The following is a 25,035-nucleotide window of genomic DNA, read 5'->3' as shown; positions in this document are numbered from 1 at the left end:
TGACATTATTTAGGAAAAGAACTCTTTCAAAATCTCTTATTTATATGTTATGCTCTAAAAAAATTGTTAATATGGGTGTTTTATGTACATTTTTACAATGCAGATTCAATGTTGCACACTAATATTTATTCTTTTACAAGTTTGTTTTGAACAGCCCAATTGTAAAGTTAGCCTTGGCAACCTAAGCTAAATGTTACACTTCACTGAAAATTTCAGTGTGGTTTACATACTTCATATTTAAAGCTTACAATAAACTATCTGTGATACAGTCTTTAGAAACTAACAGCTGCAGTTTGGGTACATCTACATTCTTTTCAGACTTGTAAAGGGGTAATTCAGGTTGTTTTAAAATGCTCTGTCACTCGCTATGGAAAACTGTTTTCCAAGCATCCCTCTTCTACAGTTTTTTGTCAGTTGGCTTGCTGACTAACTAAAGGATTTCCAGAAAATTGGTCTTTCTCAGATGATCAGATTATATTATTATTATTATTTTATGTATTATTATTTTCTCAGATAACCCAATTGGTTGAATGAGGCACCATGTCAGGTGAGAAAAAACTTGCTAGGACTGTGTTTCAGAGTGGTTTGACCTCCCTCTGTGCAGAACAGGAACTGGATGCTGTCCTACGAAGTGTGACCACACTGTGAACATCCCTGACAGCATTTCTGCCTTCCTGGTCTTAACAGGACACTAATGCCTATGGTTATATATATGTATACAATTTTATTTTTATATACATATGTATACTTATTTGCACACACATATATGAATGTATTTATATATATGTATTCTACCTAGTTCATTTTGCTGTTAGGCCACTTAGTAGTTTCAGTATCACGGAAGTAGGGAAGAGGGCATACAGCATCCTTCATAATTTATGTCTGCAGCTGTAATAACTAAGGGGATGAAATCATAGGAAGTACTTAATGACTAGGGATGGGAATGGAATAGAAAGGGTGTGAATGTGGATGTGAACTTTAGGGTATACCTTAGTAAATCATGAGACAGTTGGCTCGGCAGTATAGTATACTTAACTTGTATATAAAGTTAATACTATATACGGAATTATTATCTAGCCATTACAGTGACTAGTAAAGTGCCTGATTGTGTGTATGTTGTAGCTACCGAAGTTATATCTCTAAAATTGGAATTTGTTTATCTTAACGTGGAATTAACACTGATGCCTATTGACAGTTTCATCTTTGACTCTACATGTGGCTCAATGTAATTACCCCTTCAGCTTTAACATTGCTCATCCTATTTTAGCATTCAGACTCCAAAATCTGGCCTGCCTAGAGAGGAGGTGGTCAGTGAATTAATCCTCTTGGTTTACAAGTTCTGTTGTAAGGCGTATTTGACATGAGGGAGCTTTTATAGTATTATTATCCTATGTCTATGTTTCTTCAGTTAGTCTGATCTACATATGCAACATTTCTGAATTCTGATCTTTGTTTAAGGCATCTTTTCATGTGTCCTCTTGTTTGGGCCACAGGTCCTCAGTTAAGGCTACTTGTGTTCTGTTGAACATATTGCAGGACCCTGTTAAAAAAATGGACTGTGCAGTAATCCTGAATTAATGGACTAGGTATCCTGTAAGTGATAGCACTCCCAATAGTAAGATAAGCATTTTTCTACCCTGATCTTCAAAGGACAAGTATTGGCTTAATTACGTTTTTTTAAGATTAAAACCTAGCTTAGTTTTGTGCTTTGTGAGAAGATAAATTGCATTCATGCTCACATAAGGTGTAAACATATTTTGGCACAGTTATAAACACTTCACATATAGCAAAACCAGGTGTTTTATGGAAATTATTCAAAAGTAGTGCTGAACAGCTCTTCTCTTTGCACACCACGTGTTCTACCTATTTTGTGTGTTAACAAAAAAAAACTTCTCTTAGGACCGTTGTGTTGTTTCTCTATATGGCTGGTATCTTTATCATGTGCCAATCCCATGTATATATATGCCACAGCAATCCACATAATTCTTTCTCTTTGTTGAAAATATTTTTATGGAGAGTTTCTCAATATGATCCCGTATGTTTCTACTTGGCAGTGTTTCAACATGTCATAGTTGTGGAAGATGTCTTTTGCCAGTAGTGTGAAGTTCTCATTTGTACTGGTGAAAATCAGGAGACTTGAGAGAGATGGGTCTTTCGTCCCAGCTAGCCCTGGCCAGTTTTAAATGTTGCCTCTCCTCCGGTCTTGAGTAGGGTTAATTGTAATGGTTTCAAGCAAATTTTTAGCTGTTTATCATCAGACGTCCTCTTAAAATTATTTTTAACTGCTTAAGCAGTTATTTTGAATGATAGGAAACATTCTCAGGAGGTGAGTTAGTGGGGAGAGGTGACGTGAGGTGAATCAGTTCATGATACAGCCTGGTAGCTATTCAGTAACTATCAGGGAGATCAATTCTCCTTTTCCAACGAGAAGCAAGTGTTTCTCATTCTTAATTATAGGTAAATGTAGCAAGACTTTCTCAGATATATTGCCTAACTCAGCTTTGTTTATGTGGATAAAATGTGAACTATTACATTTGTATATAAACATTCCCTACATGAAGTAAAAAGTGGGTTGATCTTCCAGGCAGTATCTATAAAACATGCCTTTATATGGCTGAAGAGTCCTGAAACAATGATTCAGCATTTAAATTTATGCTGAATTTCATTAAATGCTCACCGAACAACGCAACTGCTTCCAAACCTGTTTGGAACTGTTGAATAACACTTGTTGATCCGAAAAAATGCAAGCATTTAGCCATAAATTATTAATGATTTAAGAAGTTGTTAGAGTGCCAGAGAGGTTAAGTGTCCTGGTGGTGTGAGCGAATAATATTCCGGCTGGAGCTGAGCTGGGAGGCAGCGCATTGCCATCTATGGGCCGTATGAACAAAGTGTTGGAAACATATGACGAGCCTTTGCTTTTTCCCTGATACCTTAATAGAGTCTGGAAAACAAAAGCAAGGAGAAAGGGCCGTACAAGGTAGAATAAAGGCTGTTTACATTCCGTTTTCTGTGGTTAATAATGGGAAATGTATTTAGCTTATCTCAGAGAGCAGCTTTTCTTCTGCGACACACAGTTTAATTCCCGTTTTCCTGCCAGTTATTAGCGTGGGATGTTTTATTTAGATTGGCAAGATTCATGTACTTTCTTCTGTTGAAATATGATCAGAAATTTTCTGCCTTGTAAAATAATGTATTGATGCAGCCATTAGTCCTCTGCAGCCATTGCATCTCGTTTGGGCTTCAGAAATGCAGTTGACTGTGATATTGATAGAAGTCTGTATTCAGCATTAGTTCTTTCCCTGCAAAAGCAGGGAAATTTGACATAATTCGCTCCTTCTGCAGGCATACCTGGAAAGTATGCTTAAATTTTAACCATTAGAAGTTCAAGATCAGGCTTGCTTCATGAGCCATACATGGTTTTACACTGATAGGAGTTTACATTGGATTCTTCAGGTGGAGAAGGTTGCTCCTTCTTGATAACAATTCCAGTAAGACCTTGGCCTTGCAAAATGGGGATGGACATCAATGTTACTAGCAGATGGTACATAAACTATTTGAGTGGTGGTGTTTTGCAGGCAACACTGACATATAAATTGCTGTACTCTAGAGAATTATTTTCCCAGGGTCTGCTGGTCTGCACTGCTGTGTCATTCTGAAATGCAGATGCAGACGGCCAAAGGAAGTTAGCTTGCAGTAGTTCACACATTGATACATAGGAGCCTCACAGAAAAATGAGAATATGTGATTATTGATGCATTATTGATTCAAAGTTCATGATTTCTGTTCTTCATATCTGTTGGAGTTATAAAGATTGCTAGATATGTAAAACTTAGTCATGGTTTGTCTTGAGAGAGACCATTTTAGAAACTTCCATGTATTCCATTTTTACCACAGCTTCCTTCAAAACAAGTACCTTTTGGCCTTTTTCTCTGCCTAGTGCTTCAGCAATCTTTTGAATCTTCCTGCATCTTGCCTCTATATTACGGGTTTCGTCAGTTTCTGATGAAATTTAATTCTATTGTTGTTAAGTTCCCGAGATTGAAATGCTTGCTTTAGTCATTTAAGTGGATGAGTCTACGAACTCAGTCAGCTGTTTAGAATGCTGAAAATATAACCTGCCTCAGGTTATAGGAAAGTTTTATCTTTTCATCTGTCCTTAGCAGAAAGTTTTACCAGATTTACTTAGAGAACAGAATTGTTTCTCCAAGTGGTCTTGCTTTGTTTGCTTTTATTTATTTGGTTTCGTTTTTTTTTTTTTTTTACATATTTGTAGATAGGGAATATCTTTTATGGTGTGAACTGGTGGAAGAAGAATAATCAAGAAGTGAACTCTGTTATAGCGCTATCATACGCTACCACAGGCCAAACAAATTGCATGTTATGTTTCCAAAAGCATATAATAATTACATTCCTTCCTCCTGCATTTCAGGAAATTTTGGTTCAGACATGTAATTTTCAAGGTTTTTCTTGCCCTATAATTGGGGAATTACAGCATCTGTGAAATCTAATTCATACTAGCGTAATAGATGGATCAGTCTGCTATCCGCTGCCTTAAGTATATTTCAGCAGTGGCAATATAATTGCTTTCAGTTTGCCACTTTGTTGCTCTGGCTTTCGAATTGCCAGTGGATTGATAAAAGCTTGATGAATCTGTTCTATTGTAATCTTTTTTGCCACATTTTACTCAGTAGAATGACACAGTGCACTACATATTCTCATCTCTATATTATCTATATTTTCATTTTATGATATGAATAATTTCTTTAATGAAGGCCACTTCATCCCTTAGCTGTTTGGAGACATTAGAACCTGAAATTGCTTGTCATTATAAAGAATTTGAAAATTAATTAAAAATAATTATGTAGAATAGTTTTGAAAATAGGTGTTCTAGCTTTGCATAGTCTTGCTTGTGGTCTGCCTTAGATTGTTGTGCTGTGATTAGTTGAGCAGTTACGAGTTATGTGATAGAAACAAGTTTTTGAAGAAAAATGGTTTGGGACAGATGAAGCTTCAGCAGGGAATACTGAAAGAAGGTAGAATTAGATCTGAGTCAAGGAGGGTCTCTCAAGTATTTTAAAAATAATTTGTTGTAGAGGCTATATAAGGACTACTGTCGAGGTTTGTGTTTTTATCTAGTAAATCAATACCTGTTTCTGGATTTCACTTGCTTTTATTACATCTACATTAATGCTTTGCTCCATGAGAAATTAAAAATTCAGAGTACAGAAGAACAGTAATTTTTTCCCAAGTTTCTGCATACCAGAGTCTAAGATTAGACAAATCGTAGACATAAAATACTTTTGCTGAAGGCTGGTGCGCTGATTCTGTTATAGGTCAAGCCAGGTACAGTTTGAGCTCTTGATGATCACAATTGCTAAGTCACTTTTCCTCACAAAGTTGTCACGATTCAGTCAGCATAGGTAGAGCAATGCTTTCAAGACCTCTTTCTGCTACGTTGTTTAGATCAGTCTGTGTGTTGGTAATTAAAACATGCTTGCACATACAGACTTTGCCCATTCAAGATCTGGGGGTTTTTTCAGTCTGTTTAACCTGATGTGCATATTTGTAAATGTTATATTGCATTCCTCTCTTTTCATCAGTGCATGATGAATTTTTTGTGAGACATACTATAAGTTTTTGGCGGTTTGAGTTTTTTACTCGAGGTGCGAAGGGAGATTTCCAAAGGCTTGGTTATTTGAGTGCAAGGTTTATGTGTCATAGTGATAGAAGACAAACAAGATATTCTGTAGAAACTATAAAAAATATAGCTCCATCTTTCTTATCATCATTGATGAGAATATAGGGTGTTCCTCTTCCCATATAAAAAACTGTAGCTGTTTTCTACCTTCTGCAGACACATCAAACCAGACTTGTATTTTGGTGCTTAGAAGGTTAAAATATATTTTTTCTCCTTTTTTAATTGGTCACTGTAGTGATTAATACTGTGATGGTAGAAATGCTTAAAACTGAAGAGCTGGCTCTGCTAACTTTCTTCTCCTTCCCCCCATCCCATTCTCCCCTTCTCTTTTGGGAAAAACTTCATTATGCATGCAAAGAGTCATGCAGTAATGGATGTTTCATAACCTCTTGGAATTCATCTTCAAAAGATACTAATATGTGATTGTTAACATTATTCGTATTGTTCAGCTGTTACTGCATCACGTAAAGATGGTACAAAATTTGTTTCATAATTGAATTGAAGTATTGGAACTGAAATATTTTGTGTCTTCTCTTTTCCCCCCTCTCTATCTGAATTAGGAGTTGATATAGAGGCAGCTCGAAAAGAAGAAGAACGAGTAATGCTACGAGATGCAAGACAGTGGCTCAACAGCGGCCATATAAGTGATGTCAGGCATGCAAAATCTGGTGGTACAGCACTTCATGTAGCTGCTGCAAAGGGCTATACAGAAGTCTTAAAGTAAGTATGGTTTAAATGGGAATTTTTCAAATTTGATTGTCTTGTTGATGGAATTGATGCAGTTGGACACTTCTGACTTTTAGGAGTTGTTGAAAAATAGCAATCTCTGTAACTATCTTTTCCTCAAAGCTTGGTTTTATGTTTTTAAGCACTCATAAATCTACCTCACATCATTCAAAATATAAGCACAGTGTACATATTCATCCTGAATACTTATTTCAAAGAAGAAAGCTAGCAAAAAAAATTGCCCTGTTTCTGAAGCCAACTGTGTAAATACCTTTTCATAAAGACGGTTAGTGTTCTGATTGGTGCATGTTTCCAAAACACCGTATTTATATGCATACATAAAGCAGTTTGTAATCCAGACTAAAGGGCTTTACATCTAAAGAACAGAGAATTTAATTTTGGGGCTTTTTTTATACTGTTATTTAAGTCATAACACTTGAAATCTTTCCTGAAAAGCTTCAGGCTTTTGGAGTCCCCATAATTCATAGGTAATACAATACAAGGCTGTATTGCAACAGAGGTTTAATTGGGTTTTCATCAAAGCTCTGCTTTTATTGAAATAAAGCATACTTAATAATGCATTGCTTTACTGTGATTGTAAATGTATTTGACTGCTTTAGCAGTCCTAGGAACAGATACACATTTTAACATGAGTAGAAGTGAGCACACACACCTTAACTGTGTATTATTGCCTTTAAGGTTTGCAGAACCTTGTAATGTTTTGTCAGCACAGAAGTTGAATGACAGAGCTTTTTTAACCATTACGTACAATTTAGTGAATGGGAGATCTGCTTCAAAAACCCTAATGCTTCAGCATGGTAAAACCAAATTATTCTGCTGGAAAATAATGATTTTTGGTTTAGGATAGCTTATGTCTGTAAGGGAATTTTATCTATAATTGGATTACATTTTTAGCTGTCTTCTTTGTAGTGCAGTCCATGTACTTTTGCTAGGAGGTGAAAAATACATGTGCAGGCAATTTTCCTGATGGGTTCACATTATCAAAAACGTGTGCTCTGTGTAGGATGCAAGACTTTGCAGCTGAGCATGTGTGAAAGTTGACTCATTAGAAGATATTACTATAAGTATGTTGGCTCTTGAGAAATGGAGAGAAATTTTTGAGAAGAGTGCTTCACAGTTATGGGATTTTTTTCTAATTACAGACAGTGTTTCAGAGAGGTGATAGCCCTTTCCACAGAACTGTCAGGGTATGTGTCCATTGTCACTTGGACACTCATATTTCAACCATGACGAATTTAAGTGTGCCAAATGCAGGCTGAAAAGCAGATTCTCTGAGGAGCTCTGCTCCCTCTTAGAGAGCAATCGAAGCACATAAGCACTAGATTGTTACAACCTCACACGTTACTGACAGGAGATGCAAGTTTCAAGCAACTAAGATTAGAATAGGAGGAGGTTTTAATAATTTACTATGTAAGATCACTGTATCCAACAATTTCTGACATTTTACAGCTTTCCTTTCCTTAATAGGGGTTCTCCCTATTACTGCATATGGAGAAATACACCTAACTGTGGACTTGAAATGAAGAGGAAGTGAATAAAGAGGAAAATGGAAAAGGCTACTTTTCTTGAATTTTCCTTAAAAATGCATATACTTACTGAACAATGAGAAGGGAAATGCTTCTGTAAGGAAATAAAATTAATCAGTTGTCAATAGCCCAACTAAAATACGCGTGATGAAAAAGGAAAAGGATGTTATTGTAGAATAACTTTACGCTTTTATGACAATTCATTGATCTCTGTCAGCAGTGTCAACATCTAATTCTTCTAATTTCTTTAGGCTTTTAATACAGGCTCGCTACGATGTAAATATTAAAGATTATGATGGCTGGACACCACTTCATGCTGCTGCTCACTGGGGTAAAGAAGAAGCATGTCGCATTTTAGTGGAAAACCTTTGTGATATGGAGGCTGTCAACAAAGTGGTAGGATTTTTATGTAATCCTTGTCAAGATACAAAGTTCTGGTCTCTAAAGTGACTTTAGAAGCCAGGGTAAGAAAAGTGATGATAAACTGCTGTTTACTGTACGTGGAGCTTTATATAATGCATGTTTTGTCAAAACAGCATGTTTGTGTTCAAAACTAAATTCTCTGATCATCTAAATTAATTTCTAGGCCTACTTTATGCTCAGTTCTATATTGAATAATTATGAATTATTTGACATAAAAATTCAAACTAGAATGAGTTTGTTGACCTTTCAGAAGTACAAAATCAGTGACTTTGAAAATGAGCTTGTGTTAGCATCCTGTATGCTAACCGCTATATGAGTTGGGTGCACTGGAAGTAATTTGTAGGCCTCTCTGAACTCCCTAGACATAACTTAAGTGCTTCCTAAGCTGTATTTCCTCTGCTCTTACTCAAAGGCCTGCATAGCTTGCTGGCTTTGCAACATCTTGCTCCCAACAGTTACAAACATATTCATGATTCACATAGGCATCACAAGGATCCAGACCTTTTCTTTCAGCTGTGTGAATGCTGAAGCTCTCTTTATTCTCTTTGTGGTATGTTCTACAGATAGATTCTGATCCTCTTCCAGTTTCTGTCAATTCTGCATATGTAAATTCCCTGACCAACTTTTAAGATGAATTCTTCATTGAATTGTTTCGTAAACTTTTTAAAATAAATTAGGGAAATATGCAGATGCAGATCACAAATTAGTGAGTATTTACTCTAGGTAAGGGCAAAACTGCTGTGTAACATTTTTTAGTCATTGTTTACTTTTTCTTCCTTAAATTGAGGTTTTGTGTAATAAAAACAGTGAAATCTGGAACTGAATTTCAAATAGCTTCAACTGTTTCTGTGTAATGCTTATAGAACTTATAAATGTCAGCCGTTATAGCTGTATTTTGTATCAGACAATCATAGAATAGTTAGGGTTTGAAAGGACCTTAAGATCAGGTAGTTCCAACCCCCCAAAAGCTGATGCAATTAGTTGAAGCCAGTTTATCAAGTTACCTGGTAGACTTTTTTACTGGGGTTGTAAAAATGTGGAGGGTGGTATTCCAGAGAGCACTGTCATGAACATATGTTCAACTCAGCTGGTGCAAGAATAAGAATAAAGGAGGTACAGAGAGATACATGTGATTGTATGTGGTGTATGGGCTTGTCTGTGCAAGCTTGTAACATTTTGCCTGTTGTGTTCTTAAGTAAGCTGATAAAGATTCTTGGTTTTGGAGACACGAAGATTGGAAATTCCTGCATTTGATTTTAGATGCAGGTGCTTAGCAGCTTAGAGAACTTACCCTTTATGGTTAAAGCACTTGACTTCAGGTATTAACTTTTATGGATTTCATTTAGATATAACATTCCAACTGCAACAGTTTTTTGCAAAGTGATTTTTTTGTGTTGAGGTAGGTCTAACTCATATTTTTTGGAAATAAATTCACTTAATAGCTACCTAAAATGAGAAATCTGGATTAAAAACTGTAGTCATAATGCAGATATAAAGTTGACATAATTTTGTTGCTTAGTTTCCAGGCTAGTGCCGTGTTACACTAGATGGAATAGTTCACATGTCAGAGGAGCTCAAGCTGGTTTGGGTAATCCTTGTTGAAAGGTGCACGTGCTTCTGCTCTATGGTCAGAGGTTTTACGTGGATGTGAAAATTGGCCGTTTGAAGGTCCATCCTTTCTAACCATTTGATAGTCTTCACAGTGTAATTAGGAATACGTTTGTATTTAGTTAACATTCAAGAAACTGAAATAAGCAGAGACAAATACGAACACCTTTATTTTTATAAGCTGCTGTGACCACTTTTAAATGACATCTCTGTCTTTAGTGCTAGTTATTGTATAGAAGTACTTACTTGGCTGATCTTGTCCTGATCCTCCCAACATTTTAGTATGTCCACCTAGTGTGTTGATGCAGCTGCGTTGATGCCGTGTAGGTGAATCTAGGTCTTTGCCTAGATTCCAGCCTTCTTGTATTTGAATGAAAAGTTCCAAATACAAAATGCTGTATTGCAGTATCAAAGCAAGCTGGGCTTTCTTTGTGGAACTGTGTGAGCTTCAGCCCTTCTCATCTTCAAGTAGAGATGAAGAAAGGGGAGTTTGGAAATCTTTACCGATTCAGACCTTAAAGATAGAATCTCATGTCCTGTGGGCATCTGGTCTAGTCTAGAATTGTGAAGACTATGTAGATGTAGGATATGGCAAGCTGAAGAAATTCCAGCTGACAGCATTACTCTGTGTTAGTGAATAACATGATGGTCTGTTTATTCAAGAACATGTTCCATGAAAGTCATAGACTAAAGGGGTAGGTAAGAACAAATGGTTGTAGCAGATCTTTTCTGAAATGGAATGTAAAATATCAAATACTGCTTTACCGTAAAAATGTGAAAATGTGACTATTCAAGATTAGTATAGCTTGCTTAGATAATTGAAACTTTAAAAAATCAAACTGCATATGGTAGTCTGTAATGGACAGGATAATGAACTGCCCAGTATCCATCGATACAACTGCCACTGGAATAGTTGTTCGAAACTAATATTGTGAGAATTGTATTCTTTCAGTCTCTTTTCCGTGCTAGTTTTGTTTTGGGTTTTTTTTTTTCTTTCAAAGAACAGCAATATTTTACTGAAGTCTTGCTTTTATCTCTTAAGAAACATATTTGCTCGTCAGGTATAGATGTTTCTCTTTCAGTTACCCCAAAAAAGTAAAATTGCAAAATTGTTTTCAACTACTGGCAGACTAACAGTTTGTAATAGAGCTTGGCTTATACTTTCTAATTCTTTTCTCTGAATGTGCTCCTTACCCGCATCATCATGTGATAAGGCATCCGTTTCATTTAAATTCTTCTGTACAGTGATGGTGTTTTACTTCTTCCCCCCTTCCAGGGGCAGACAGCATTTGATGTGGCAGATGAAGATATTCTAGGATATTTAGAAGAATTACAAAAGAAGCAGAATCTGGTAGGCCTTTTGCATATAAAGACATATATATATATATATATATATATTACTATTATACATGACTGTGGTATCCAGTTCAGAGAATTGTATAGATTAAAAATAAAGCTTTAAATTGGGTTTTCATTTCAGGTAATACCACAGTAACCTCAGAAGTTCTTTTATGCCCTTACTTGGTCAGTTACGGTGAAAAGCTTGAAAGCAAGAAAGTGCTTTTCTGCTTGGCTTGTCCAGTGGGTGCTTTTTCATCTGAAGCATTAGCAATGAGAATCTTACTTTAAATAACTGTTTCTGAGATATTAGAGTTTTGACTTTTAACACTGTGAAAGTTTATACATATTCTAGTGTTTGTAGTGTTAGAGAAGATTGCCCTCCATTTATAATTTTGTCACACTGATACCATTCTATCAATTTAAGTACATCATTCTGTATGTTTTGAAGCTTCATAGTGAAAAACGGGAAAAGAAATCTCCCCTAATTGAATCCACAGCCAACATGGATAATAACCAGACACAGAAAACATTCAAAAAGTAAGTAAACTGGAAAAAAATACAATCTCTTAATAAAAAAGGTACCTTTAGAAGCTGTCACAAAATCCTGCTTGACAGGCTTTAGTAATGTTTCCAGGACTTAGTAAGTATTTTTCTTTTCAAACTCAGTAAAGAGACACTGATAATGGAGCAAGAGAAGAATGCATCTAGTATAGAGTCTTTGGAGCAAGAAAAAGCAGATGAAGAGGAAGAGGGGAAGAAGGATGAATCCAGTTGTTCTAGTGAAGAGGAAGAGGATGATGACTCAGAATCCGAAGCAGAGACAGGTATTTATTTGGAGTATTGTCTTTCTTTAAGTTTTTACTTTGTAAGTTTACTTGTTTAACATCACATGATCCAGTCAAATATCTTGAGTTTCACTTATTCTTCTGCATTTCACTAAGTTTCCAATTATTTTAAAGCAAGTTTATATTATGTCTGAAGTCAAGTTATAACAGAGATGTTAAACAGATGTCTGTACAGGTGTCTTTACTGATGTCTACTTGGGTTAAAGCTGTTAATCTACTTATTTGATTGGCTGCTTAACAGTTGACACTTTGAATTAAATAGTTGAAATAATATAAGCCTTAAGTAGCATGTCAGAAAACATTAAAGAAATCTGAAGATCAAATCAGAAATTAAGGCTTCATAGCAGTGTTTGCTTGTGGAACTGGTATAGAGATTGGAACAGCAGAAGTGCAAACATTCTCATCTTTCTTGCCTTCCTGAAGTAATTACCAATTAATCTGACAGTCTTGGCTCAGGTATTCATAAAGTAATGGTGAATATATTTTCAGTGTGCACTGAAATGAACTTCTAAATGTGATATTTTAGTGTTAATAGTTACTTTATATACTTCATTTCAAGAGGAATTCTCCTTGAAAAGTTTGGAATTGTATGCAAAGAAACACATATTCTGTACTTCTGTCTTCAGTGGAATTGATACGGGTTTTTTCTTGAACAATTGTCAGAATCTTCAAGTAGTGATTTAAGAACAGCATTGCACCTTCCTCCAAATCAAAACAAGTATCAGGTGATTTGTGTTTCAAGATGTATGTTGAATCCTAATAAAGAGTTTTAGAATTATGGTGCAGCAATGCAATGCAAGGGCATAGATGTCATTAGAAATACCTTATTAATATTTTATACTTCTTTAAATAAGTAACCCTGAGCCATCTGTCCTTATTTTTAAACATTCTTCCTGATTTTTTCATCTGAAAAGTTAAGACTAAGGAGGGATTTTAGAGCTAACCAATATATCATAAATATTTAATGGAGGCAGAAATAAAATTGTGAAACCAAACTCTGTTATGGTCTAATTATTTTTGTATTTTGAAATAAACCAGCATTGCATTGTTAAGCTGGAAAAAAAGTCTATCAAGCTTTGTAATTAGTCTTTCACTTTAGTATACTTGCATCCCTTATTTACAGAGACTGAGCTTTCATAAACTCAAAACACATGGAATATATAACATGTAATAATTTCTCAGTCACTGAGCTAACTGTAATGTCTCCTGAACTCTATGATCCTGGTAACTGTGTTCTCTTCGTTACCAGTAGATAGTTCGTGCCAGGAAAATATGACTGTGACACAAGAATTAATTTATGTAAACTTTGTGTTTTTAATATCAACAAGGCTTTATCATACTTTATTTGGCAAGCTAGACTTCAGGCTTCTCCCTGTAGAGCTGCATCTCTAAATTCCAAGTCTGTACTTCCCGTTTTTTCCCATTATTCAGCTTAAGGGAGTTTTCTAGTGAAAAATTGTAGGATTATAAGGAGCATTCTGGTAGTAAAATAGTTTAGTAGAGTTCAGTATTTTGCAGTACTGGAAACTCTGATTTCTAATTTATGGGGATATATGAATTTTTTTCCTAAAATAAACATTCTGTTTTATTGATTATCAATACAGTTTAAAAATAAATGCATTTCTGTCTGTAAGACCAAGAAACGAAATATGAATATGAAGCTATATATCTCCTTAAGGAGGTAACCAAATTTCAGCAGTTCAGGTTTGAAGTAATTTAGTGGTGTTTTGGAAGTCGGTTTTAGCTCAGGCACACACACAGCTGTGTTCTTGCAGTCCTGTTCTGAAATTGTCAGAAATAATTTCAGAATACAGTTGTAAAAAAAAAAAACCAAAAAAAACCAATTTTCTCCTTACACTCCTGACAACTTTTCTTGTATGTTTTAAAGCTGTGTTATTCATTTGCAGATTTCCAGCAGATCTCCCTGTCTAAAACATACTGTCAGTCGCATTGCCCTGTTAAAACGTTTTTATCACCATGATCTAGGAGTTTACCACCACTTATTTTCACTTGTGTTTAAAGAGAACTTTCCATTAAGTGCAGTTAGATTTGTAAGCTGATTTTTTTGTATTTGTTCACTGCATCAGTAAAATACTTCACTTTGCATCAACATCCTCTGCAGTTCGCATTAACTGTTACATATCAGCGTACCTCCTGCTGTTAAAATTGTATGGTCATGAGCCATATACTCAAATACAGGTGGTTTGGGAATGCTGTGGATTCTGTCTCCAGAGGTTTTCAGGACCTGACTCATCAAAGCCCTGAGCAACCTGTTCTGTACACAATATTAACTGTTCTTTGAACAAGAGGTTGAATTAGATTACATCCTGAGGTCACTTTCAACCTGAATGGTTCTTTACTTCTGCATCTTCTGAGTGTTTTAACACTTTTTGAATGACAAAAAAAAAATGTTACATGCATGACCATTATGGAAAAAAGATGGACCTAAGATACAGATTGGGAGTGAGGGGGGGAAACCCTAAGGAATAGATAGTAAAATGCTGTTTGGAAAGTTGACTGTCATATTTGTTCAAAAGAAATTAGACTCTGTCTTGTAGAAGTGAAGAAATAGTGAATGAAAAATGAAAACTAAAATCTTGTAAATATTTTGCAGATAAGACCAAAGCCTTGGCAGCTGTAACTAACAATGCAAATACCACAAGTGCGCAATCAGCATCAGTAGCTGTGACAGCGCCTTCTGTAGCTGGTGGCCAGGGTGCACCTACATCACCTGTTAAGAAGGTAAACCAAAATACCTTTCTCACTATTTTAGATTTCTGTTTCTGTGTGCAAGCAGACACTTTTTGGTCCTTGTATAAAAAGTTGATGGGGTTATCCAGTGAATAGATGAAAATATGCATGGATTCCTAAAAAACTTTGTCTTTTTCTGCAGAAGCTATGTTCAACTTTTTAAAGTTTTGAATGGTTTTGATTCTAAACAGGGATGTAATGTACAGAACTGCGAAACAGCTGAACATCTTTTCAAAAAGCAAAGATCTGTTGCGCAGTGAGTGGAGTTCTTGCTTTTTCGAAGCTAAACTTCATTCTTTGAAAGTCTTTTCTGTGGCAGACTCCTCCAAAATTTTTAGAAACTGCAGTTCTAGTGTCTCTCTGTGCCTGTATTTGTGATGCCCTTAAGGAAGGTAAGTATGATTGAAGTGCTTTCAGGAGTTCTTAAAAGCACTCAGCTAGTACTTAGGTGCAAAAACTGAAAAAGATAGCAAAAATAAGTAGAAAGTGCTGTAGGTCCCAGCCCTGTTTTCAGTATTGTTAGATCCTCATGGATGGGCTAGAGGACTGGGACACATGTTTTATCCAATGTTCAGCCCAAAAAGATATCTAGCAAAGGCATATTGTGTACAGGAAGCTTTTTAGTTTTGCTTGTGAAAGTTATGTAATCCCCCATGAAAAAAAGAGTGGATAAAAATGTATAGTCAAAAGGTGGTATATGAGTCAAACTTTCAGAATATCAAAGCAAACTGGATAGCAAGTTAGTAAGGCTTCATTTCTCAGTCACTGCCGCTTTTCTGTTTGCCTCATAAGCAAAGTCTGACCCTCTACTGATGCTGTTGAAAAGCATGTTCAAGAGAACTAGTAGCTGTGATATGTAGAGAGTAGAGAAGAGAAGATGTACTGCTGGGTGAATAGTATGCATTGTATTTAGCTCCTGGGAGCTTCTTGGAGTTTTACTTTCATATTCACAATACAATCTCATGATCATTCATCTTACAAAGTATGCTTTAATGTCACAGATGCAGGGAATATATTGCCCAACTGCATCATATTATGTGATGCTGTTCAATAGAGCTGGGCCAACCTTCCTGATCCCTAGAGCTGGTTTACAAAAATCATTGTGAGTGACATCCACAAGATTGGTGTAAAAAAAACATTAGAACAAAAGGGGAACTGTGGGCATGGCTCACCGGCAGGAATGACTTCTGTTTCCCCTCACTGAACTTTGTGACTGAGCAGACAGCTAGATTCCAGGGTGATCTTGTGATGTTCATCTAAACATTGTCTGCTGGCTTGTAAGAAATTACAGTTCTCTGTCGTGAGAGCTGTGTTTGCATTGCTCAAGAGCTGTGCAGAGCTCAAGAGGTACAAGTTCTCCATAGAAACTGTAGCAAATGCATGAGGGAGGGAAGACATTGTGAGTAATTTGCTGGTTTGATAACCGTGGCTTGTTGGAATGAATTCAAATATATAATATGAATTTAACTGCAAGAAAATAGGCCTACTTTATACAGTTTATCTTTTGAAATCACTTCAGTAGTACAAGCATTTGTGGCAGTTGGGCAGTTAAACTGATGTACTCTCCACCCACTTTTCTTGCTGCACTTAATTAACTTTGAATGCTGGAGATTCCACCTCACACTTCAAACACAGATTTTTTTCTTGTAATTGCCTAAACTTCATCTTGAAGTCAGGAGTTTCCTAGCTTGTCCCTTCTAATCAATTAATCTCATATTATGCAAAAACATTCTTAGTTATATGATCTTCAGCAATAGGACGTTAGCAAATTGTTTCTAGCTGGAGTGTGGCTTGATATTCTGGAGTTGAATGAGCAAATATACACAATTTTTTATATGAGATTAAATAGCAATGTATTAGGGGGGTGGCAGGGAAGGCCACACAGGCTTTATAATAATCATAGAACGATAGAATAGTTAGGATTGGAAAGGACCTTAAGATCATCCAGTTCCAGCCCCCCTGCCATGGGCAGGGACGTCTCACACTAAACCATGTCACCCAAGGTTCTGTCCAACCTGGCCTTGGCCACCGCCAGGGATGGAGCATTCACAGCCTCCCTGGGCAACCCATTCCAGTACCTCACCACCCTTACAGTAAAGAACTTCTTCCTTATATCCAATCTAGACTTCCCCTGTTTAAGTAATAAGAAATAAGTTTGATTGTCACCTGGATGGTAGCCTTTTATAAATCAATAATATACTGGCATTTTGTTTGTTCTAATTTTCTTACGCAGCAATTAATGACTTATCTTTTTGCCTTAAAAGGTACAGGTTAAAAGTAAACTAGTTACCTTTCTAATACTGTATGTGAAAAGTTCAGGGTCTTCTGTAGCTACAAAATAAATGCACATTTGTAACAAGAGTAATCGTCTTGTAACATTGCAAGTGCATGATAGGTTGAGAAAGTTGGGGCTGTTCAGCCTGGAGAAGAGAAGGCTGCGTGGAGACCTCATAGCAGCCTTCCAGTATCTGAAGGGGGCCTACAAGGATGCTGGAGAGGGACTGTTCGCTAGGGACTGTAGTGATAGGATAAGGGGTAATGGGTTGAAACTTAAACAGGGGAAGTTTAGGTTGGATATAAGGAAGAAATTCTTTACTGTTAGGGTGTTGAGGTACTGGAATGGGTTGCCCAGGGAGGTAGTGAATGCTCCATCCCCGGCAGTGTTCAAGACCAGGTTGGATGAAGCCTTGGGGGATATGGTTTAGTGTGAGGTGTCCCTGCCCATGGCAGGGGGGTTGGAACTAGATGATCTTAAGGTCCTTTCCAACCCTAACTATTCTAGAAAATCAGTGGTCTAGAAAAGCAGTTGCAGTTCAGTGAGCAAAAAGGCCTTAAACTGGTTTTACTACCGAAGGTAAAACGGCAGTGCGTATGAGATGTTGTACATACTCTTGCACCTGCCTTTTCAGGTTTGCACCATCTGTGCTATTGCACTTACTCTTCTGCTTTTACACCACAGCTGGCCAAACCCTGTGTTGCTCACAAGTGGTGCAGATGCAGTGTACTAAGCTTGAATCTGGGTTTTCTTTCAGTCTGTATGGCATTCAATAATGCTGCTTTCTGTCTGAGGGTACTGAAGTATACTGAAGTATGGTGAGTGTGGGAGTGAAGGTATGGGTTTTGGTAGCTAAGCTAGCATGGGATGTGATTAAGGGATATGAATGAAATATAATAATAAGATAAAAGGTATAATAGTGTGAATCTTACAGTATTCTCAACCATATGAGGATTTAGGCCATGAACCTTGTTAGGTAAACAGGCTTTGCTGTCCTCTTCTATGCAAACTATAATTCTGTCTCTGAAGTAGCTAAATATGCTTTGTTCTGTTTAATAAGAATCTGTTACTAAGGTTTTAAGTCTCTTACTGCTTTTTTGTATTTTGTGGTGTAACATAACGTGAACATAGGAACAAACTATGTAGTTTTAAAACAACCTTTTGTTTCTGTTTTCCGTTCTTTCCATCTTCATCTTTGTCTTGTCTTAAATAGCTTTAGTATGATTTCATTCCTCCTGTCATGCCTGTCGCGGAGTCAGTAGATCCTGCATCATGGAGGCAGGGCTTGCGCAAAACTGGCATTGTTCTTGTGCCCAATAAGGGTGAAAAATCAATGGTGAGGTTCTGGTGTGTACAGGTTGCAAAATAACATATTTAATCAAAATGTTGATACTGGATTTGCATGTTTCTAAGTTTGCATCTCCTGATCACGTTGTGTTATTACAAAGAGTGAGTTTTTCTAAGCTAACTTGTAGAGGAGTAGTATACCTTGACCAGTCTTACATTTCTTACCTCATTAACTAATTTAAAGAGGAGAGTGTGTAGGTTATGTCTCATTAAAACTCCCCCACCAATTCAACACTTCTGTGATTATTAAAAAGAGTTGTATTCTCAAATCTCCGCAAGGAGCATGAATTACCACAGTTAATGAAAATTAATAATATAAATTCATTTACATGTGTTTTATAGTTTCCAACATCTACAACCAAGGTTTCTCCCAAAGAAGAAGAGAGGAAAGATGAATCTCCTGCTTCATGGAGGCTAGGTCTTAGAAAAACTGGTAGTTATGGTGCCCTTGCAGAGATTACTGCTTCCAAAGAAGCTCAGAAAGAAAAGGACTCTGCAGGTGTTATGCGTTCTGCTTCAAGTCCTAGACTTTCCTCTTCATTGGACAACAAAGAAAAGGTAATAATTTTTGGTGTGAAACAACATTTTGAGAAAATTATCTACCTTATTTAGTATAGATGTTTGTGATGTAATGTAGAATTAAGACTGTACTACACATCTGTTCTCTACCAACATTCCAAAAAGTCATGCAGTTTCTGTGTGCTTTCTTTAAAAGAGTAGTAGGTACCTGTGTTGTGAGCTGGTGCATAGGTCTGGGGCTTTTCACTTCTGGGGGCTTGCAATGCTAGTAGTAGTTTTTACAGTTACGGGACATCAGAAGTTTGATTGTTTCGGCATCACGCGGAGAGTGATGTTGAAAGAACCTTATAAAAAAGGAGTGGTTTTGTATTCCACAGTCATTTTTATTTACAAAAATATGGTTCTGTAGTTAAAACTGAGTACTGAAATAAGGCCTAATTTGGGACAGGTATAGACCAGCATAGAATTGTGGTTCTGTTTCAGTGTTTTCAGGATTAAGAATAATGCTATACTATATGAAAATACTGAAACAGCTGCTTTCAGAAAACAGTGTTGGAATTGTACTGCAGCAAAGCAGGAAAGAAAAGAAATCGAGTCATTTGCATAGCTAGAATGAAAAAATGAATAGTTTCCTTTGCATGATGTAGGCCTTATGACATTTAATTAAAGCTTAAAAATCACTTGCATAATCAAGTCACAATAAATACAGCTGAAGTTGTCATAATGACGATTTTCCAGCCAACAGCAGTATAATCAATAACAATAACACTTAATAAAAACCACGTGTTTCAGGAGAAAGATGGAAAAGGAACTCGACTTGCATATGTTGCACCTACAATACCAAGACGACTGGCCAGTACCTCTGACATTGATGAGAAAGAGAACAGGTGACTGAAGTTACAATTTCCGTTCAATATAAAATTGCTTGATTTTAGAGTGGCCGACAAATTTACAGATTTTAAGAAAATGCTAATTTATAGCATTATCCTGTTCCATAGATTATGCTAATCCATATGGTAATCCACTTCCTGAGGGTTTTTGATGCTGTAGATTGTAATAACCCTTTTAAAAATCCATGTTATTTTATGGTGAGGAGAACTGGGCAATGAGTGTTGTCATCTTAGGGGAGAAAACAAATGGAATCCAAAGTATGTAGTTGTAAACTTTAAGCTACTGGAAGGTGCTAAAGGCATTTTACTGCTTTGACTTGAGCCTGAACCAGACTCTTAAGAGTGTTGGTCTCCATTGTTACTTTTGATAATAATAAAATGTTGTGTTTCTTACAGTTTTTGCTTAAAACTATACTGGGCAGCAGCAATGATTTGCAAAAGTCATAAGTTACTAAAGCATTTTTTTTTGTTTATATGTTGACTTTTCATCTTCATTTGGAGACTTTTACTTTCTTTGCTGATATTTCTTCTGTAGCTTTGAGTATAAAAGAAACAAAAGGTTTAAGTGCATAAGCTTGTTACCTGTTAGTATTTGGGGTACTTCCATAGCATATTTGCATTGTCAGAAGCTTCTAATTTTTCACTTCTCTCCTTTACTACAGTTCTACTTGGACATTTTTTTGAGTTAAGATAAAATACATAATACAAAACTTAGAATTCTCCCTAATGTCTTATATCTTTGGATCAAATCTATATAGCTGAATGTTGAATGATGTGAACTGAAAATACTCTCATTGCTCAAAATGTGCTGTTGTAATCATTGTAAGACTGATAAATCTTCTTCTGTCTGAAGAGGAGATTCTTTGTTGCTGCTCTTGAGAATGGTTCATTTCAGCACAAACACAAGATAAATACTCTTTTTTCTTATGCTTGCAGGATACTGCTGCTGAAGTTCAGTCCCTGGGTGACAAATTCTGTTTGGAAACAGGGATATTCTAGCTCTCACGCTCCCCTAAGTAGCATCTCTTATGTTACTTCACCAGATTTCTTTAGTTTGCATGTCTATAAACAGGACAGTTTGGAGTTTCTGTTTGTGCTTATCATTCTCTGGAGTACTGTATTCTTTGAGGCTGCGTTTGTCAGTTGGGGTTTGCTTATAAGAGACATTATCATTATTCCAATTTTCATTCTTTTGAGATCTTCTCAAAAACTCTTGTTCTCTACAAGTGTCTTAACTAGATGATACTTCAAGGTCGGGATAAATATTTCATTGCAATTTTATTTCACAGAAGCTGTTATTGCTGGTAACAAAGGGATTAAATTTTGCCTCAGTGTTGAGGTTTGTGTCCTTGGTGTGCCTGTCTTAACCATTCACAGACACAGTTCCAAAACTAGATATCATCGATAGTAAGTTTAGCCTCGTATGCATTGGGTGAACTTGGGTCATCAGTCTCATTAGTCCCAGTGCTGACCAAACAGTCGACGTGAGAACTTTCTGTATTCCTTGGTGAACCAGAGATGAAGCCTGCTTTTAGGCCAGCCTGTTTAGGCACCAGCACTGTGCCTAGTGTATGATGTGGTAGACAACCCAGCTTACTTGCCTGAAGCCGTAAGAGATCTTTGACATTTAGCCTGACCTTCTTTACATGTAGAATTTAACCATCTGCCTTACAGGTGCCTTAATAAATTATTGAGGTTTCTGCCTTTGTCCCAGATCTTTGTCCTTGTTACTCAGACACTGGGTTCTTGTTCTCCCTGTCTGAACACCTGCTTGTCTAGCTTATCGATGATGTAGTGTAATGCAGCTGACATCCCACTGTGAGTAATGTACTTCCAAGATTAATCCCATCGGGGTTTTTAGGTTAACAAATCTCAGACTTCCAGCCTCAGTCAAGTAACCAGTGCTACAGCAAAAGTGCTGAAATACGTAGTGTCCTGGCAAAGTGAAACCTTCTGTAGTTACAAAAAACATGTCATGCAGCAGGACCTTTCAAAGGCAGATCATATCTCAGAATTCGTTTTCTTTGGTGGTAAGACATGGGTGGAAAAGACATTTTGGTGGTAAGAAAAACACATTGGCCTGTGTTTGATCATTTTCTAAGGTTATTTCCAAATGAAACTAAAAGTGATAGCATAAATTCTTGTGCAAAAAGAGGTACATTCTGAAGGCCATAGGTGTCTGAACGTAAAGTACACCTTTACAAAACAGTTTTATTTTTCCATTGCACATCTGGCTGCCTTTTAGGTATAGTTTCATGAAAGACTTCTTCTGTCTGAACTTTAGTTTAAATGTTGAGCTGACATTTGTATTAGAATTCAAGGTTTTTTCATCTCATTTTTCAGGGTGGTTTTTCTAAGTAGACTTTTGCAAAGTTATTTCTTTCTGCTATAAACTGCAACAGCAGGCTGGAAATTCCTTATGACTAAAGTAATGTCAGCTAGTGATATGTGGCAGGCCGCTCAGGAATGGCTACTGCAGGCCTGTTTATACTGGTCTACAGTATCATGTGTTCTAAAGGCTAGTCAGCTGTTGAACTTTTTATAGCATCAAAGAATGAAAAAGCCCATGAAATCAATTTCTAGCTGATGATGATTAGATCCTCTTTAGCAGTTTTTCTTTTAATGTTACTTTTCTATTATATTGCTGACAGTGTTAGCATGACTGTAGCATTTTTCCATAGGAGCTTGGAAATTATTGTCCATAAAGGTCATTTTATTCCTGTTCCACGTGATTCTGTTTAAGTGTGTTATCCAGGGTTTTAATCCTTAATGTGAAATGCCTTTTCAGCTTACAAGAGGAACAGCCTTCTTTAATATGAGTTTGCTAAACTAAAATCTTTTTTACAGGGACTTGTCTGCTAGCTCAATACGTGGTGGCAGTTCCTACACCAGGAGAAAATGGGAGGAAGATGTCAAGAAAAACAGTTTGAATGAAGGTCCTACATCATTAAACACAAGTTATCAAAGAAGGTGTGGGGTTTTCTTAGCTTCTTTTTTTTATCAAAATAAGCTTACAAATTAGAAAAAGAAAACAATAATGAAGTAGTGAATCACTTCATAAGGACAGTTTTAAATTGAATGCTAAGATGTTGAAATGTTGTTAATAATTTAAAAGTATGTACTTAATGCTGATGCAGTGCTCATGCTGATTTAAAAGCTACACCATTTTTACTAAGATTGTTGCAGCAACTGCTTTATAATTAAAATGATATGCTTTCTTTTTCCTGTTGTTTATTTCAGTTTGAGGTTCATTGACTCTTTCCAGGTTAGTTCAGTAACCAAAGATAACTACTTTAAATGCTGGGATACAAATAATTCTGCCTGTTATTTGAAAAGAAAAGGGGGAAAATATTGTCTCTGTTGACTTCAGGTTTTTGCATGACCAGTATCAGAGGTCTTGGGCTGCTCTCCATAGCGATAGTTTATAGCCATCCCTATGGTGAATATTAGCATCCTAGAATGCAAGTGTAATACTAACTTGAATACAGACTAAATGAAATTAATTTTCAATTTTGCATGTTTCCTGTCTTGCAGGATTTTCTCAGAAGGAATCCTATCCTGCAAAGATGATTGACTTTACTCCATTGTGTAGCTTCAGTGTAGCTGTTTGAGTAAAGTTGTTCATTGGAATTAGTGGAGCAATGAATACCTAAATTGAATAGACCAAAAGAAAAGATTTGGGTAGCTACGCTGGATATTGATATGTGCTGCTGATGTACATGTTACTTAATCTTTATTTAGTCTTGACATTGATGTTGTCAGTGGCATGTAGACAGGCTGTTTCATACACAACATAATATATCTTACATCTTTTGTTAACCTCCTGTCTTAAAAAAATTGCTCAATTTCCTAACTTTAGCTTTAGGAAAGATAATGCACAGATTTCCAGTTCTGAATGGAAAATATCAGCACCTGATGTATGAGAGCAATCTTTGCATGTTAGCTTTAATCAATATTTATGCTCCAGTCTTCAAACAAAATCACTTTTAATGGCATGTGGTGCTTTAACAGAGTATTTCCTTAGTTGTTCTTGTGCAGTTATTTTTTCTTTGTCATTATAGAATTGATAGTAATAGAAAATACTGATCAGCTGCCGAATGAGAAATAAGCATCTTTCCTTAAATCTTTTGCAGTTGGTAATATGATGTTATGACTGTCCTAACTGTGATTCTGAGATTTAGTTATGGGAAGAAATCCCGAGGTGGGAATACAAAATTTGTTCAGGAAGAATCAATGGATAAAAATATGAAAACCACTGCATCTTCTTTACAACTTGAAAAGCAAGGGAAAATCTTGAGTGGGAGGTTAATCTCTCTGGGGATGATTAAAAAAAAAGCAGTACATTTAGTTGGTTGAAAATTACAAGAGGAGTGAGACTGACGACATTTCTGACAAGCTGTGGAGTAAAATTCTGCATTTTCTGAGGTATTCAGTGTAGGTGAAACAGCGGTTTAAAAATGGGATATTGGGGGCCCCATCTGCATACGTACTTTAGTAGATGCGATTAAGACAGTCATACACAAACCAGTGAGATTCCTTTACCTTCTCTGTGTGGAGAAACGGTCAGGACTAAGGGACACTTCTGCTGCCCTCTGATGTCATAAATTAGAAATCCAAGTCAAGGAAATAGTGAAGAAAATAGCTCTTTTGCCTCAGAATTTTCTGAGGCTCAACTGAGACACAAGAATACATAGGCAGGAGTTTATTGAATAATTCGCAGCTTCGTGATATTTTAATGAGCAAAGATACTTAATACAAATCCATCCATTGTACATGTCTCTCCTTCAGTGGCTCCTTTGGTAGAAGACAAGATGATTTGATTAGTTCTAATGTTCCAAGTACTGCATCAACAGTTACCTCTTCTGCTGGTCTTCAGAAATCACTGCCTGCCAGTGCAAACACTACTACAAAGAGTACAACGGGTTCTACTTCAGCAGGTGTACAAAGCAGGTAATGGCACCAGCACACTTCTTGTCTTCTTTTTTTGTCAGGTCTGTTGTGTGCTTATGTTTGTGCATGCGTTCTTGTTTAGTAGATCCTGGGGCTCTGGATTTTTTCACTT

General features: G+C 36.4%; 1 protein-coding gene across 1 annotated transcript in view; it reads left to right on the top strand.

Annotated features, from left to right (window-relative positions):
- The window catches only part of PPP1R12A (protein phosphatase 1 regulatory subunit 12A), a 117,509-nt gene that overhangs the window by 64,105 nt on the left and 28,369 nt on the right, over nucleotides 1-25,035 (top strand). Inside the window, exons 4-13 of the mRNA XM_034062801.1 lie at nucleotides 6,262-6,421; nucleotides 8,226-8,370; nucleotides 11,282-11,356; nucleotides 11,795-11,883; nucleotides 12,013-12,170; nucleotides 14,806-14,933; nucleotides 18,907-19,122; nucleotides 19,876-19,970; nucleotides 22,821-22,943; nucleotides 24,762-24,923. Of these exons, the coding sequence (XP_033918692.1) occupies nucleotides 6,262-6,421; nucleotides 8,226-8,370; nucleotides 11,282-11,356; nucleotides 11,795-11,883; nucleotides 12,013-12,170; nucleotides 14,806-14,933; nucleotides 18,907-19,122; nucleotides 19,876-19,970; nucleotides 22,821-22,943; nucleotides 24,762-24,923 (1,351 nt within the window). The remainder of the gene's footprint in view (nucleotides 1-6,261; nucleotides 6,422-8,225; nucleotides 8,371-11,281; nucleotides 11,357-11,794; nucleotides 11,884-12,012; nucleotides 12,171-14,805; nucleotides 14,934-18,906; nucleotides 19,123-19,875; nucleotides 19,971-22,820; nucleotides 22,944-24,761; nucleotides 24,924-25,035) is intronic.

The sequence above is a fragment of the Melopsittacus undulatus genome, chromosome 5 (genome assembly GCF_012275295.1).
Source record: "Melopsittacus undulatus isolate bMelUnd1 chromosome 5, bMelUnd1.mat.Z, whole genome shotgun sequence".
Lineage (NCBI taxonomy): Eukaryota > Metazoa > Chordata > Aves > Psittaciformes > Psittaculidae > Melopsittacus > Melopsittacus undulatus.
The sequence above is the reverse complement of the archived record's forward strand: the minus strand, read 5'-3'. Positions and strand labels throughout refer to the sequence as shown.